At 36.5% G+C, this 13,660-nt stretch overlaps 1 protein-coding gene across 1 annotated transcript; it reads right to left on the reverse strand.

The window, feature by feature from the left end:
* Window positions 1-2,652: 2,652 nt before the first annotated feature.
* On the reverse strand, window positions 2,653-7,593 carry KIAA0825 (KIAA0825 ortholog; the record flags this gene model as incomplete). Its single annotated transcript, XM_010132081.1, has 2 exons — window positions 2,653-3,327; window positions 7,425-7,593. Coding segments are annotated over 2 exons (844 nt in total), but the record flags the coding sequence as incomplete, so codon positions are not given.
* Between the last annotated feature and the right edge of the window lie 6,067 nt (window positions 7,594-13,660).

Genomic DNA, 13,660 nt, shown 5'->3' on the forward strand with positions numbered 1-13,660 from the left:
GAAATTGAAGTGGAAAGTCATAAAAGATTAGCTGAAAACCAGCTGTCTGGATCTGGTGGTAACAGAAAACCACCTGCCTCCACTAGAGCTGGCAATCAAAGACGCCAAGTTCTAAAGAATTTGCCTCTTTTCACATACCGTTTTGCCAGCTTCTCTCTCAAACCATGCTCATCCCCAAACCTGATAAATGGATACAATCTCATTGCAGTGCTTGACAAATAACTGCTCTAATACAGTATGAAAATAAAAATGTTAATTCCTTCCTTCACAAATACATTGTTATATATGAAATATTTTAAAGATTTATAACTCTGTTAGAGCTTGTTACAAACTACCTATATTTTCCTGACAGAAGTAGGCCATCTATATAAAGTTTTCTGAGGTTATAGCATTGTTTTATTATTTTCTGTTATTTTTTCTTCTCCTATGCAGGAGGATCAATTACAGCAGTTCTTATTAAAAAACAAACGAAAGAAAAGAAACCAACAAACCAAAAGCTGCATTTCCCTGAAGAGGCACTAAGTAAACACAAACCTTTTTTTCATCTCTGGGATAACAATCTTAATTGAGTTCCCAAGGTTAAATTATTTTGCTTTTCTGAAATGTGCTGGTTTGGTGTTGGTTTCATGGTTCCTAGAGGGCAGTGGCAACATGCATAAAAATACAAGAAACACATTGGTATAACTACCTTTCAGCTAACAAAAAAACTCTCCTTCCTTTCTCCCCTTTTATTGTTGTGTTATCATTTGGCTGCAACAGATTATCTAGAACAGTCTGATTCTGCAGAAATCCAGTAGGAGACACTGCAGGCGGATCAGTGCCTGCCTCCCATACCAACCTCTTGAGGTAAAATAACATAAAGTACTACACAGAGAAGAGATGAACACAACAGCCTCTGAGAGGAAAGTAGTTATGAGGATTAAATGGCATTGGCAAACACCACTTCTAAGCATATTTTACGAGTGCTAAGGAGACAGGGGCTGCACCTGCAAATCTGACCTTCAAAACATTTTTAATCAAAACAAAATTATTGTGTGAGATTTTTTTTTAATAATTGCAACAAATGTCTCAAAAGCTGCAAGAAGGTCTCAAGAATTACTCTGTGTATTTTGATCTTCCTCTGTTCTTTCAAATATACAAGAGAACTGTGCACTGGAAATCAGTCCTGACAAAGGTGCTGGCACAAGAACATGTAGACTTATCTTGTGGCAAGGAAAATGTTAAGCAGAGGAATTACTGTCGTAATAGAATGAAGGACCATTCCCTTCCTTGTAATTGTTTTTTTAGAAAGCTGCCCTTCCGGACACTTTAATCTCCATCTCTCAGATGTAAAATGGAGATAACTGAACTTCCCCATCTTTGTGAGGTATTTTGAGACTGAAAGAAAAATTAAGTTACAAACTTCCAGTTCTCTACCCATCATTTTTTTTGCCACTGACTCCTATCTCATTTTGTAACTCAAAGATACACTTCTTGTCATTTACTTCATATGATACTGCCTCTCCTTGTTTCCCACCAACAATCTATCCCACTAATACAACAGCTTCCTGTTGAACTTTGCATATTTTCACATTATTTGTCTGCATGCCTTTTCCCTTACCTTATCTTTCATATGTTCCACACACTCCTCCATATTTCAGCTCCTGTTGAAAAAATATTTCTGCATTTCCTCCACTGGAATTTCTAGTTGACTTACATTAACATGCATATTGATTTTAAATCTCTCTAAAGTGCAATTTTCATCTCCGTAGACGTGACAAATCATCCATTGTGTATGTTGTACAATCCAGAAATCCATCTTCTGTTTCTGTATTTTTCACGTAATTCTAAACTTCTAATACTTTCTGTCTGCAAACTACCTCACCTTCATGGAAGACTATGTTTTAAACAAACACTCTTGCACAGAGGAGTGCTCAAAACTGCACGGAAGAAGCAATTACACAGAATCATGCAATTACGTTATCAAAGTTTCCATTCTGTATGTTTTTTTTCCTAAAGCTCTGATTCCTCACTTTGGAAATTTGCATGTCAGACTCATCAACTGTAAAAAGGAAGTACAGAAAATTCCACATCAGTAAGAGACTCCTTTCCTGTCTTAAATTCCTTTGAAGAAGAAGAAATGACCAGGTAACATTAACTGTTACTCCCCATACTTTCACAAGACAGACTGATTGATTGATTTAGAATTTGAATCTTTTGGGTCAGCTCTGATATATGTATCTGACACATTATTGTATGGATTTTCCTGCAATCTCCTTTAAACTTCTGATAAATTGAAAAAAGTGGGAGTAGAAGACTGAAGAGTTAAGAGTTTTTTAAAATCTGGATTAAATAGTACTTATTCTATTATATATTTCAGCAGCTGGAATAAATCAGTGTGAAAAAAATGCCTAGGACACGACAATATTATCCAGTGTATTATAATGGGGCTTCTGTATACATAAGTGTAAGACACTCTCCCTTACTTTAAAACCTTTTTCATCACAATTCTGACACAGACTACAATTCAATTGTAGTAATATGGTTAAAACACAAAGCTGCAATTAATAATCTCAGGACCCTCTCTTCACAGGAAATAATCAAGTTGAATATTGAAAAAAAAGTAGTATAATTAAAATAACATCTATTTACAATGGACGTAAAATAAGGCTACTAACCCACGGCATGAACTGTTCCTCTATGCTTCTTTGAAATCTTGTTTCCCTTAACTACATGTACAGCATTTTCTTTGAACTGCAGCTCACAAAGTCTTTCAAGAAGAACTGTCATTTCTTCAGTGATGGTATCCAGATAAGTCTCATTAATAAACTTGACTGACGAAGAAGGATCAATAGTTCCACTCAGTATGTACAGATCCTCTTTTATCATTGCGCACAGTGTGGGTACGGAACTTTGGTAACCATGAACCACCTTATCAAAATTTGTCTCACCACAGCTAGACAAAATACAGTTCTGTAGAAGATCGCTGACCAGTTTGTTCTGCATATTCCGATACTTCGTTAAAACTTCTGATTCAGGATAAAGAAATAGAAGTTGCTGTATGCACTGAGTTTTAAACTCCATTTGCTGTTGTAAAGCATTAGCATTTGTTTCTTCTTGACTTTGCAGTCTATTTACTAGAAATCGTCGAAGATGCAATCTTACATCATCCCAGAGAGATTTCACATCCATCGTTGAATCATCCTCAATGGCATGAAGGGAAGAGGTTACCTCAAAAGACGACCCACTTGGAGTACAGGGAAACGAGACACCACATTGACTAGAGAGATCCAGAAGGAAGTGAAGTATAATTTCTTCTTGATTTTGCTGATTCTTTAGCAAGCTTTGCTAACAAAGGTAAATCAGACAGTGCATTAGAAATGTTTTGTTAATTCTGGTTTATAAAATGAACAGGTTCATGCTAGAGTACCAGTTGTTTCCAACGCTAATTATCTTACCAGGAAATAAGAGAATCAATCACACTGCTATATTAACAGAAACAGCCATGTCTGTTTTACCACAGAGCTGTGTGCCAATCCATCTCCTCGTCTACCTGCTCCAGTAACTCACATTCCTTTTCCCATCTTTCTTATATCCTCAACCTCTTATTCTCAACCAATTCTAACCCACATTTCAAAGGAAAGTTTTGGAAAGCTCTTTAGGTAAGCCTTGGCAGCCTATTTGTTGTGGTCCACGCACACATCTTTGAAAGAAATGGTATGAAAAATTACTCAAAGTTTAACAGAAAATGACAGGTTTTGCTCATAAAACCAAGACGGAATTTGTAACATGAAACTTTGCTACTTTCTATCTTCTGGCGTTCTAAGGATAAATTCTTCCCAGGACCCCTTTAAAGAACTGAAATGGAAAACTTGTTAAGAATTGAACAGGCTTATATCACACAGGGCAAAAGAATATGAAGCTGTGTATCCTGTCAAACATAAATTCTTCCCAGGACCCCTTTAAAGAACTGAAATGGAAAACTTGTTAAGAATTGAACAGGCTTATATCACACAGGGCAAAAGAATATGAAGCTGTGTATCCTGTCAAACCAAGATGCAGACTGATACGTTAATGATACAGAAATCTTAAAATACATCTCAGTTACATGGGCTGGAGATGAATATGCTGTTCCTGTTTTCAACTGAGCTTGAAGAGCTCCCTCTTGGTCCAGGGCCAGGATCTCTGACCCTAGAGCTGCTTCAAGAGGTCATACAGCAAATAGGAGTTCCTCTTGTCACAGTTCAATGTTTTCTACTTGGCCCAGAGTGACACAAATTTAAGCAGCACTCTGTAGCGTTCCTTAATATGTATGAGATTAAAAATTTCCATGAACAACATGTGCCCAGTATATGAGTAGAAGGCAACCTCAAAGTCGCATGGTCAGTGGATGCAAAAATCTTCTTCCTCTCTGAGAAAAAAACTTGCCTGATATAAATGCAGTTCTCACATGTTCAACATTTTTCCTTCTGCACTTTGGCTTTGGCTACAGTCTTCATGCCATAAACTTTTTATGATGTTATTTTCTGCGGAAGTATCCTGTAAAGTTTTGTGTCCCCAAAGAGAATGTGTCTCAGTGTGCAAACTGAACCCCTAATCACTAACCACCGTGTTGAACAGTCGAGTCTCCACAGGTAGACTTCTGGAGCTAAAAGAATATTTTTTTTGATGAATCATGCTCAAATACCACATTCTGAAATGAATAAAACAAGGGAAGCTGTCAAAACAGTGAATGTAACTGATGCCTTTGGATGAATCCAAAACGTCTTCAAAGCACATCCCTCCTCCTGTTTTCTAAGGTTAAGCAGAAACATTTTTATTCATGAAAGACAGCTGGAATCTAAGTATTGTTTCAATCCCTTTGCAACTTAAACTGAAGCATTCAAAATACGGAGCTTGCAGATGCCACCTCATACTTAGCATTACTCAGAAAAAAAGCCCCTGAAGTGAACTCTGAAGCTCTGAAAAAACAGCGTCATCAAGTCTCTTTGAACATTGCCTATATTGATACAGGCTTTTCCATTTGAAAATTAATCTGTAGAAATACTTCAAAAAATGATGCCAAAAACGATTCGAAAGAAAGATCCAAATTAATATCCAAAGGTTTTAGAGAAGCATTGTAAGCTCTCTTCTGAGCACAGAAGGCTAGTAATAATAATATACAAGAAAACGCTGTGGTCTACCTACTGGACTACTACCTACTACAGAACCTACTGTATCAATAAACAAAACCAATAAGGTAAAGATTTTGTTAAGAAAAAAGATTTTGTCATTATTTTAGCAGGAACAGGATCTAACGAAGTTGTGTTCATGTACATATTCAGCTTTTAACTATTTGGGGTCACAAAACAGTACACAGAATGACAAAATTACACACAGTTAACATTTTCAGCCTTCACAGAAGAATCTCTCAGTATTTCCATGAGAGTTCACAAATGCATGACAACACCACGCTAATAAACCTAAATGCAGCACCTCAGCCAAAGCACATACAGATTTTGGCACTACTTTTAAATTGTTCCAGCAGCTTAAAAGATAAACAAAATCCCTAACAAAATAAACACACATGATAAGGGATAAGAATGAACAGGGATATTGTCCTGAATTAGAACGAAGGATACTGCTACTGAAGATGTATTAAATGATACTCAATTAAAAGCTTGCAAGTGAGAAATTAAGTCAGCTGAGTAATTAGTTCAATGGATGGAGATATATATTTAAGAAAGGTCAGACCATAATAATTGCATTAATGCTTAATATTACTGCAGATCTGTTTATGGAGCTAAAGGTTATCTACTGCGCATGTAACTTCTTACAGATGGATTGTCTATGTTTATCTGCACTTTCATCTACTCAACAGGCTGGATTATCTAATCAGCCATGAACCTGGAAACAGCCATGTCCCAGTTCCACAGACGTTTTCCTGATAAGCTGTGCAAAATTGAGACTTTAAGGTTTCTCACACTTTGCTGCCTGTTTAGCAGCCTGACACACAGCCATTCCCAAGGCTTAAATGGACTCCACAGACCAAAGCTGGTCTGTTACGCAGTCAGCGTGCTCCTGGGAAGCTGAGCAGCTAGAAAGCACATTTTGTGTAAGTTATACCCGAAGTATGCCAGAGATGGGGACATTTTGGTGTTTCCCAAACAAATGCCGCCACCTGGTGTTCAGGTATATGGCTCGAACAGACCCTGGAGAAGGAAGAAAGCGGAGAATGGACACGAGTAAATCATCATAGCCATGCTCCCTTCTGACAGGTTTAAGTAAGGACCTAACTGGACTAAGAGGAATAATGACTTTGTAAATCAGCATTTTCCGGGATTCTCTCATTTTGTCTAGATCAAGTATGACATGGAGCAGCCTCTGATACTCTCGAGTGGGTTGATCATTAATAGCAACACTCACACTGATCACCTATGTTAGAATGGGACAAATGCACTGCTTCACCACATGAACGTTAAAGACTGGGTGTTTAAGACCAGATGTTTCTACAGATGACTTCTTCATTTAACATGGCTTAATATCCAGGGGGTTCAAAGGTGACTGAAAGATTGATGACCAGTTTTAAGAGTTAAAAACTACGAGGTGATTTGGCGAAGCTTGAGCTCTAGCCAGGAGATAGTCTCAAGGAGAAAATACTTCACAGCAGTTTTCCTTGGCCAGTACGGCCAATCTCAGTCTAAAGTGTCCATGTCCTACAGCTAAACCATGACATGGAAGTGAAAAAGAACAAGCCACTGCACATTGTTTATTTGTTTTGACATCTATGTACATTATATAAATGCACATATATGCAGTTTATACATGAACTTGCAGGCTGTCATTGACTGAGGTATCATCCTTCACTTATTAAGCCAATTCAATTTTCCAGGCTTCCATTTCCACATTTACATTCTAAAGTTAACTTTAAATTAAAAAATTATATTAAAATGTCTTACGAAATGATGAAATTTTTTGTGGAAGTGAAATTTGACTTCTGGTGGCAGCTAGTTGTACAACTTGCTAGGACAATGGATGTAGCTCCCACATTTCTAATCAGAAAAAGTAGATAGGAAGTTAAGGCTTAAATAAGGCATAAAGGACAATAATCTCTATTAGATGAGTTAAATTCATACTGATGCAAATGGAGACCAAGCAGTAACAGCCTCGGTGTAGACAGTAAGTTCAGATGTCTTTTACTAACATATGCCTAGAACAGTCCTAGCAATGCTGAACATGTGGTAGTGTCAGTGAAAAGACTTTCTCCTGAGTTTGCCTGTTTAAGGCATGATCAAAAGGAAACATAACCTCCGATGAGGACGCAAAACAGTACTAAGCCTTGTAACAAAATTTCGGAACTATCCTCACCATAGTGAAGCTTGAAAGGAGAAAGCTAATTAACCCCAACCTCTCCACCCCACCCATCACATAACCAATTTGCCCAAAGGTTAGAAAATGATTTTTACCAGGGTCCTAAGGAACTCCATCAGCTCTCCATGGTGTGTAGAAGAAGGTCTGAGAGAAGTAAAACTGCAGTTGTTTAGCCACTGAAGGCAGTCGGTTGTGCTTTGTAGTATTTCATCACTGCATATTTCATTTACTTCTGATTGCAGGTCTTTAAGACACTGTTCTATGCTAAAAAAATAAAAAACAAAAATCACAGATTTTTTTCATGATTTCAAGATAAAAACATTTCATACATTTCAAAAAGCAAAATTACCTCAGATTAATGTAACACTAGTCCTTCTTCTTCATAGATTAAATTACTCTTAAAAAATGACACCTGAATTTGCAGGATTAACATTTAAACGTAGTCAAGCTAGAGCTAAAACAAATTTCCTTCAGGCCAGACTATACCATTCTCAGTAAGTACTGCCTCAATTCTCAAACAATCTTGCCCTTTTTAATAAAATATCTAGTGAATAAGACATCATCCAAACTAAGATGTGGTCCTTGGTGCTTTATCAGCTAAAGAGGAGAATATAAACAGAATCAACTATCATATTCAAAGGTGAATGTGTCATTTTGCTCCTTTAGCAATCAGCAGCTGTTTTATAATACATAACATACATTAATGACTTCTTAAGGACCCACTGACATCACAGAAAATGCTGAGAAGAATTTGAGAGTCGGTTGTGCTGAGAAAGCAGATCTTTTCTTTCTTGTTTTTGTCATTAGAATACTTGAAAGAAAAGAGAGTTTGTTTTCCAGGAGCTGATTCACTCCTTAACACTCAACTAGAATCATAATCCTGCTTATGAAATCAGGTGTGGCTGGTATGGTTATTACAGGGATTTCAGTTGCAAAAATCACAAGAACAACAGCATATTCAATATAATTTTATTTCTATTTGTGTGGACACTAATGTGCAAAGAAAAAAAAGAAAAAAGAAAAACCCGGAAACAATTTAACTCTATACAATTTCCTATAAAAACACCTTTTCGGTATTTCAGAACTACTTTTTTTTAAAAAAACCAATGCTTAATATTTTACATAGTTCCAGTTAGAAAAATAGTACTGACTAGATCTAGGCAGACCCAGGTTTAATTCTAACAGGGCCAACAACAAGACTCATGCCAGTTTTGGTTTATTGAAGTGCAAAGCGATTCTCACTAGTATTTACATTTTATTTTGGAGTAAATTAGTTATTCCATTTATGCTCTCACAGCTGTTAAGTGTTGCAAGGTTTAACACATTAAAATTTAGTTTCTTCTATCTCTCTAGAGTTAAGGGATTTGAAGAGACTCCTCTCTTTACAAGTAGTTCACTGTCAGATACTTTTGATCATATTATTTTCTATTTTCACGACATCAACCAACCAACCAACTTGTCTATTAAAATGCCACCATCTCTCTGTTTTATAGAGATGAAGTACAGCTGTTTTTCTTTAACTGCTCTCTATAGTTTTCAAACTTGACTAGTTTTGGCAAAAGAATACACAAGAAGATGATTAGAAGAGAGGACAGAAAGAGGAGAAAAGGAGAACAAGACAAAAGGGAAGAAAAGAAACTGGAAAACAAATTAAATCTTTCAGTGTATTAGAAGTCGTGACAAAAATACTAACACAAAGACCTCCATTTTTTATTAGGAAAAAAAAGGCAAAAATGGGATTTTTCTAATTAGTAATCTTGAGGAAAGTTTTTTATTTTTTTCTGCATAACTTCTCAGAATCACAGAATCATTTTGGTTGGAAGAGACCTCTAAGCTCCTTGAGTCCACCTGTTCCCCCAGCACTGCCAAGTCCCCACTGACCCCTGTCCCTCAGCACCACCTCCACAAGGCTGAGAAACCCCTCCAGGGATGGGGACTCCACCACTGCCCTGGGCAGCCTGGGACGGGCCTGGACAACCGCAATGGGAAATAAATTGTTCCTCAGGGACAACCTCAATCTGGCGCAACTTGAGGCCAGTTCCTTTCATCCTGGTGCTTGTTCCTGGGGAGAAGAGACCGACCACCCCCTCGCTCCAACTTCCTCTCTGGGAGTTGTTGAGAGCCAGAAGGTCTCCCCTGAGCCTCCTTTTCTCCAGGCTCAATCCCCTAAGGTCCCTCAGCTGCTCCTCAGCGCACTTGTGCTCTGGACCCTGCAGCAGCTTCACTGCCCTTCTCTGGAAACACACTCTTAATATGGAAAGATTAATTTTCCATGAAATGTCATCTTTCGGGAGGTAAATGCTTTTATTAAAAATATAAGCTGCTTTGAGTATTAATTTTTTAAAAACAATCTTAAGTACTACTAACCCAAATCAGTTTGCAACAAGAAATCAGTGACAAGAGGCTATTTTGCATATCACTCACTGACTGTACTTTGTCACTTAATTCTGCCTGCAGTGCTGTTTTCAGGACATGGAAGAAGTATTTACTTGATTTTCTACTGGATTTTCTCCTTTATTGAGGGATTTGCATTTTATTCTTTTACAGATGTTATACAACGTACCCTAAATTCCTATGAGCTCTCTCATTCTGACCAACAGCAATAACGTAAATCAGTGACATCCATACCTTCGGGAACTGAGTCTGTTGGTTTGAATTGACATTTAAAAAAAACAGTGAAAAAAACATAAGCAAATGATCACACTAAATTACGCTCAGTAATAATGAACAGTAATAGTAATAATAAACAGCACTCTGCACTTTCCTTTTATTTTTAAGTACCTATAACAAGCACAAAAGAGAAGTATATTTTTTCTGATAATGCCATCCAGACATATCATCTATGATAGGTTTCACATTGTGCTTTTTTTCCTTTGAAACACAGTACTAAATAATAACAAACTGAATATTAAAACTGCACCAACTACAATTATAGAATGGAAGGACAATCATAAGAATGTAAGTGCAGAAAAAGTGTAGCACCTTCAATGACAAGAAAAAAATACATAGTTTCAAAAACTATTTAAACGTCTAAAAAAATTTCATCAAAATAAGCAGATCATTTTGAAGAGCCAATTTTCCCATATTTAATTGTATTTGTTGACAATTATGGGTGTATTTGTTTTATGCTTAGAAGACATGAGGTAAACCATTCAAAGTGTATCTATTCAATCAAAACAGTCACCACACTTTACAGCTGCATTATCTTCAGACTCCTAATTCAGTAATTACAAAAAATGCTGAAATATATAAAAACATTACAACTGGGTGGCCTGTAAAACACTTTTATGAAATTGAAGCAAGATTTTTATGACTTTCCTGAGCATGATTGATCTGAAAACGAAGTGCACTGAAACAAGTACCTTCCCATCATCAAAGGACCTTATGTGAAGCACAAAGGACCGCCATGAAAAACAAGGGCTCTCCACCTGTGGTCCATTTGGGTTCCTGATGGGATAGTTCCACTATTAATACCAGTTCCAAACTTGACCTAGAGGGCCATGCATCTTTTTAACTGGTGAAACCTTTTCTCAGGACTATGAAACTAAATGCTCTGTTCATACACCTTGACTCTTGGGACACTATCAAAGGCTTTTACTGTCATGTGCTGAGATGTCTCCAACAAACCCAAAGGATTACAGCACTGTGCATCCTCAAAGCTAGTACTGTCATCAGTCTGTGCCAATCTGCTTCAATTTCAAACCAGTTTTTACCCTCCTCTTTGACACAGTAATCTGAATGCCAGTCAATAAACCACAAGCTATGAACAGGCTTCTGAAGAGCAGATATTTCTGTAATTTGTCCCAGCACTGATCCGGGGATTAGGTGGATACATTTCAGCGGCCCTCCCTGTGGGTACAAATCATGATAAGTCTGTTCATTTTATTTAATCCTTTTATCCCAATAAAGTAAACAGAGTAAAGGACTAAAACTGATTTTGATTGAATAAAAATATTTTAATCATGCAGCATTCTGTAGGTAAACAAGGTCTCAAAACCACTATTTCTTTTTGAAGATCTTTGTCAACACTTAATATTACAAGAACGACATGGTTAATTCTAGGTACTTGCTCCTTTATATGAATTACATCATTTAATTAAGTATGTAGGAGTTTGGTTACCTCTGAAAAATAAATTTACTGTGTATTATCTGGGTTTAGAAAGCAATAATTTTAAATAAAAGACTTCTGCCAAAAAGGACTAAAACTATTCTCATTATGTAGGCTAGTACTTAGAACTTTGTAATTTTGTATCAGGGGAATGAGATTTTGATTTCCTTTTTAGAAAGAAAATTTGCTGAAGTTTCAAAATCTTTAAAAAAATCTAATTTTTATGTAAAAAATGTGCTTAATGAATTTTATTCTTTAAAGTATTATAAAGTATTATAAAAAGCCATACAAAGTGCTAAATGCCTTCCCCCCACCCCCAATAATACTTTTTCAACATTATGGCTTAACTGTGAATATATTTTATTAAGTTCAGTGCAGTAAATAAGTTCCATCCACCCAGATGATGTCAACTGACACTATACATGTACGATGGGAGTGCAAATTGCCTTAAAATTATGTGAGGTCAGTGGAGAAACACAGCCATGTCTGTGTGCAGCCCTCTCTGTATCAGGATACAAGATTGGGGCACAACAGGGAAATCGGACATTGTTCAGTACTTAATGCTTTTCCCCTGTTTACTGTTGTTAGCTGGTACTGTGCTCCGAATGAATGATTTTTGAAACATCCTCTGAAACAATAAACCTTAATGATAAGGTGAGGCATATGATTATGTTTCAGGTGCTCAAGGGTCAATGTTGAGACATTGCTGAACACAACCAGAAGGCCCTTAATTCTTCTGTTGGACATCAGCCTATTGGAACTACACTAGAATAGCTCTTCTTGGTCAGATGGAAGGTCTCTGACATGGTCTTTAGGAGATCCCAAAGAAGAAGAAAATAATAAAAAAAAACAAACCAAAACCCAAGAAAAAAATATGTCAAGATTCTCAGAATATTTTCATTGTCTCTAGCAGTTTGTGACACAAGGACTTAAATCAGATAGTTTCCTAGTATTTAACAGCCCTCGATTAATTTTCCCTCGATGGATGTTTCCACCTTTCTTTGAACCTGTGGAACTCTTCAGATGTAAACATAAAAAAGAAATAGTCACCAAACTACTAAACAAGATATAATATAATATGTATATTTTGGAATACAAAAGCTCAAATTAAAAAATAACCTTTCTCTGTACCAAAGAAATCCAATAGTTATGGTCAAATGGATTTGTGTAAAATTGACTGATTGTTCAAGAAAGACATACACAAGGCATATGTTGTGGTTAGTATTGCTGCTATACTGTTATATACTCTTTATATACTGCTATATACTCTGTTATACTCTTTTTAGAGGTGAGGGTTTGTTTATTTTACAAACTAAGCAAAGTTCTGTTAGTTGTGTCCACACTGGAGTGCTAATCTGGAGGAGCACGTTGATACCATTTGCTAAGTATTCCTGCTAAGAACCCCTAGGTGCTCTTATTTATTCAATTAATGGCAGTTTTTATGAACAACCTAATCACATGTTGAGGCTATTTGTTAAGTGGCTGCATCAACAAACAGCTACAAACCAAATACTATAACAGAGCTGATAGTGTAAGCACTGTCATGATACAAGACCATTTTAAAAAGCACAGTATCAAAATGAGGGTTGCCGTCTCCATATATCATTTTCCATTGCCTAAGATTACTATGCGTATGTTGAAGGACGATCTCCTAGCTCCTTTCAGTTCCTAACAAGCACTGTTTCCATTTATTTCATATTGCATATACAACAGCCATAAAATGACAATGAGATTGGTTAAATTAAACTGCTAAGCTATAAAGTGGAATTATCTTTAAACCTCATATTACTTATGCTTAAGATCCTCATACTCACAGAGGTCTGCTTTTAGCATAAGTTTACGCGTCTTTTATTAAGCACAGTTTGATTTAAAATTAATGAAATAGTTGTTTTCACTGTTCTTTGAAGACAGAAGCATTAACATAATATTACTTTGTTATTAACATGTATATTCATAAAAAAGCTTGACTGGTGAAGACACTTTTAAAGGGCATTTGGAACAAGATCAGTCATATCATGTGGAAACCTGTGTGCCAGAGAACCAGCTGTACACTTTGAGTACTGAGAAATCTTTGAGAAAGATTTTTACCAGGATAATTCCCACAGGCATTTTCATTTTATATTTTCTCCCATGATGGAACAAAAATTTTGTTTTATTTCATGAAAGCTGACTTGCCATAAAAGGAAATATTACAAAGCCCAGGAGCAGGCTGTCCCAGCGAAC

Source organism: Buceros rhinoceros, unplaced genomic scaffold, assembly GCF_000710305.1.
Source record: "Buceros rhinoceros silvestris isolate BGI_N320 unplaced genomic scaffold, ASM71030v1 scaffold18832, whole genome shotgun sequence".
NCBI lineage: Eukaryota > Metazoa > Chordata > Aves > Bucerotiformes > Bucerotidae > Buceros > Buceros rhinoceros.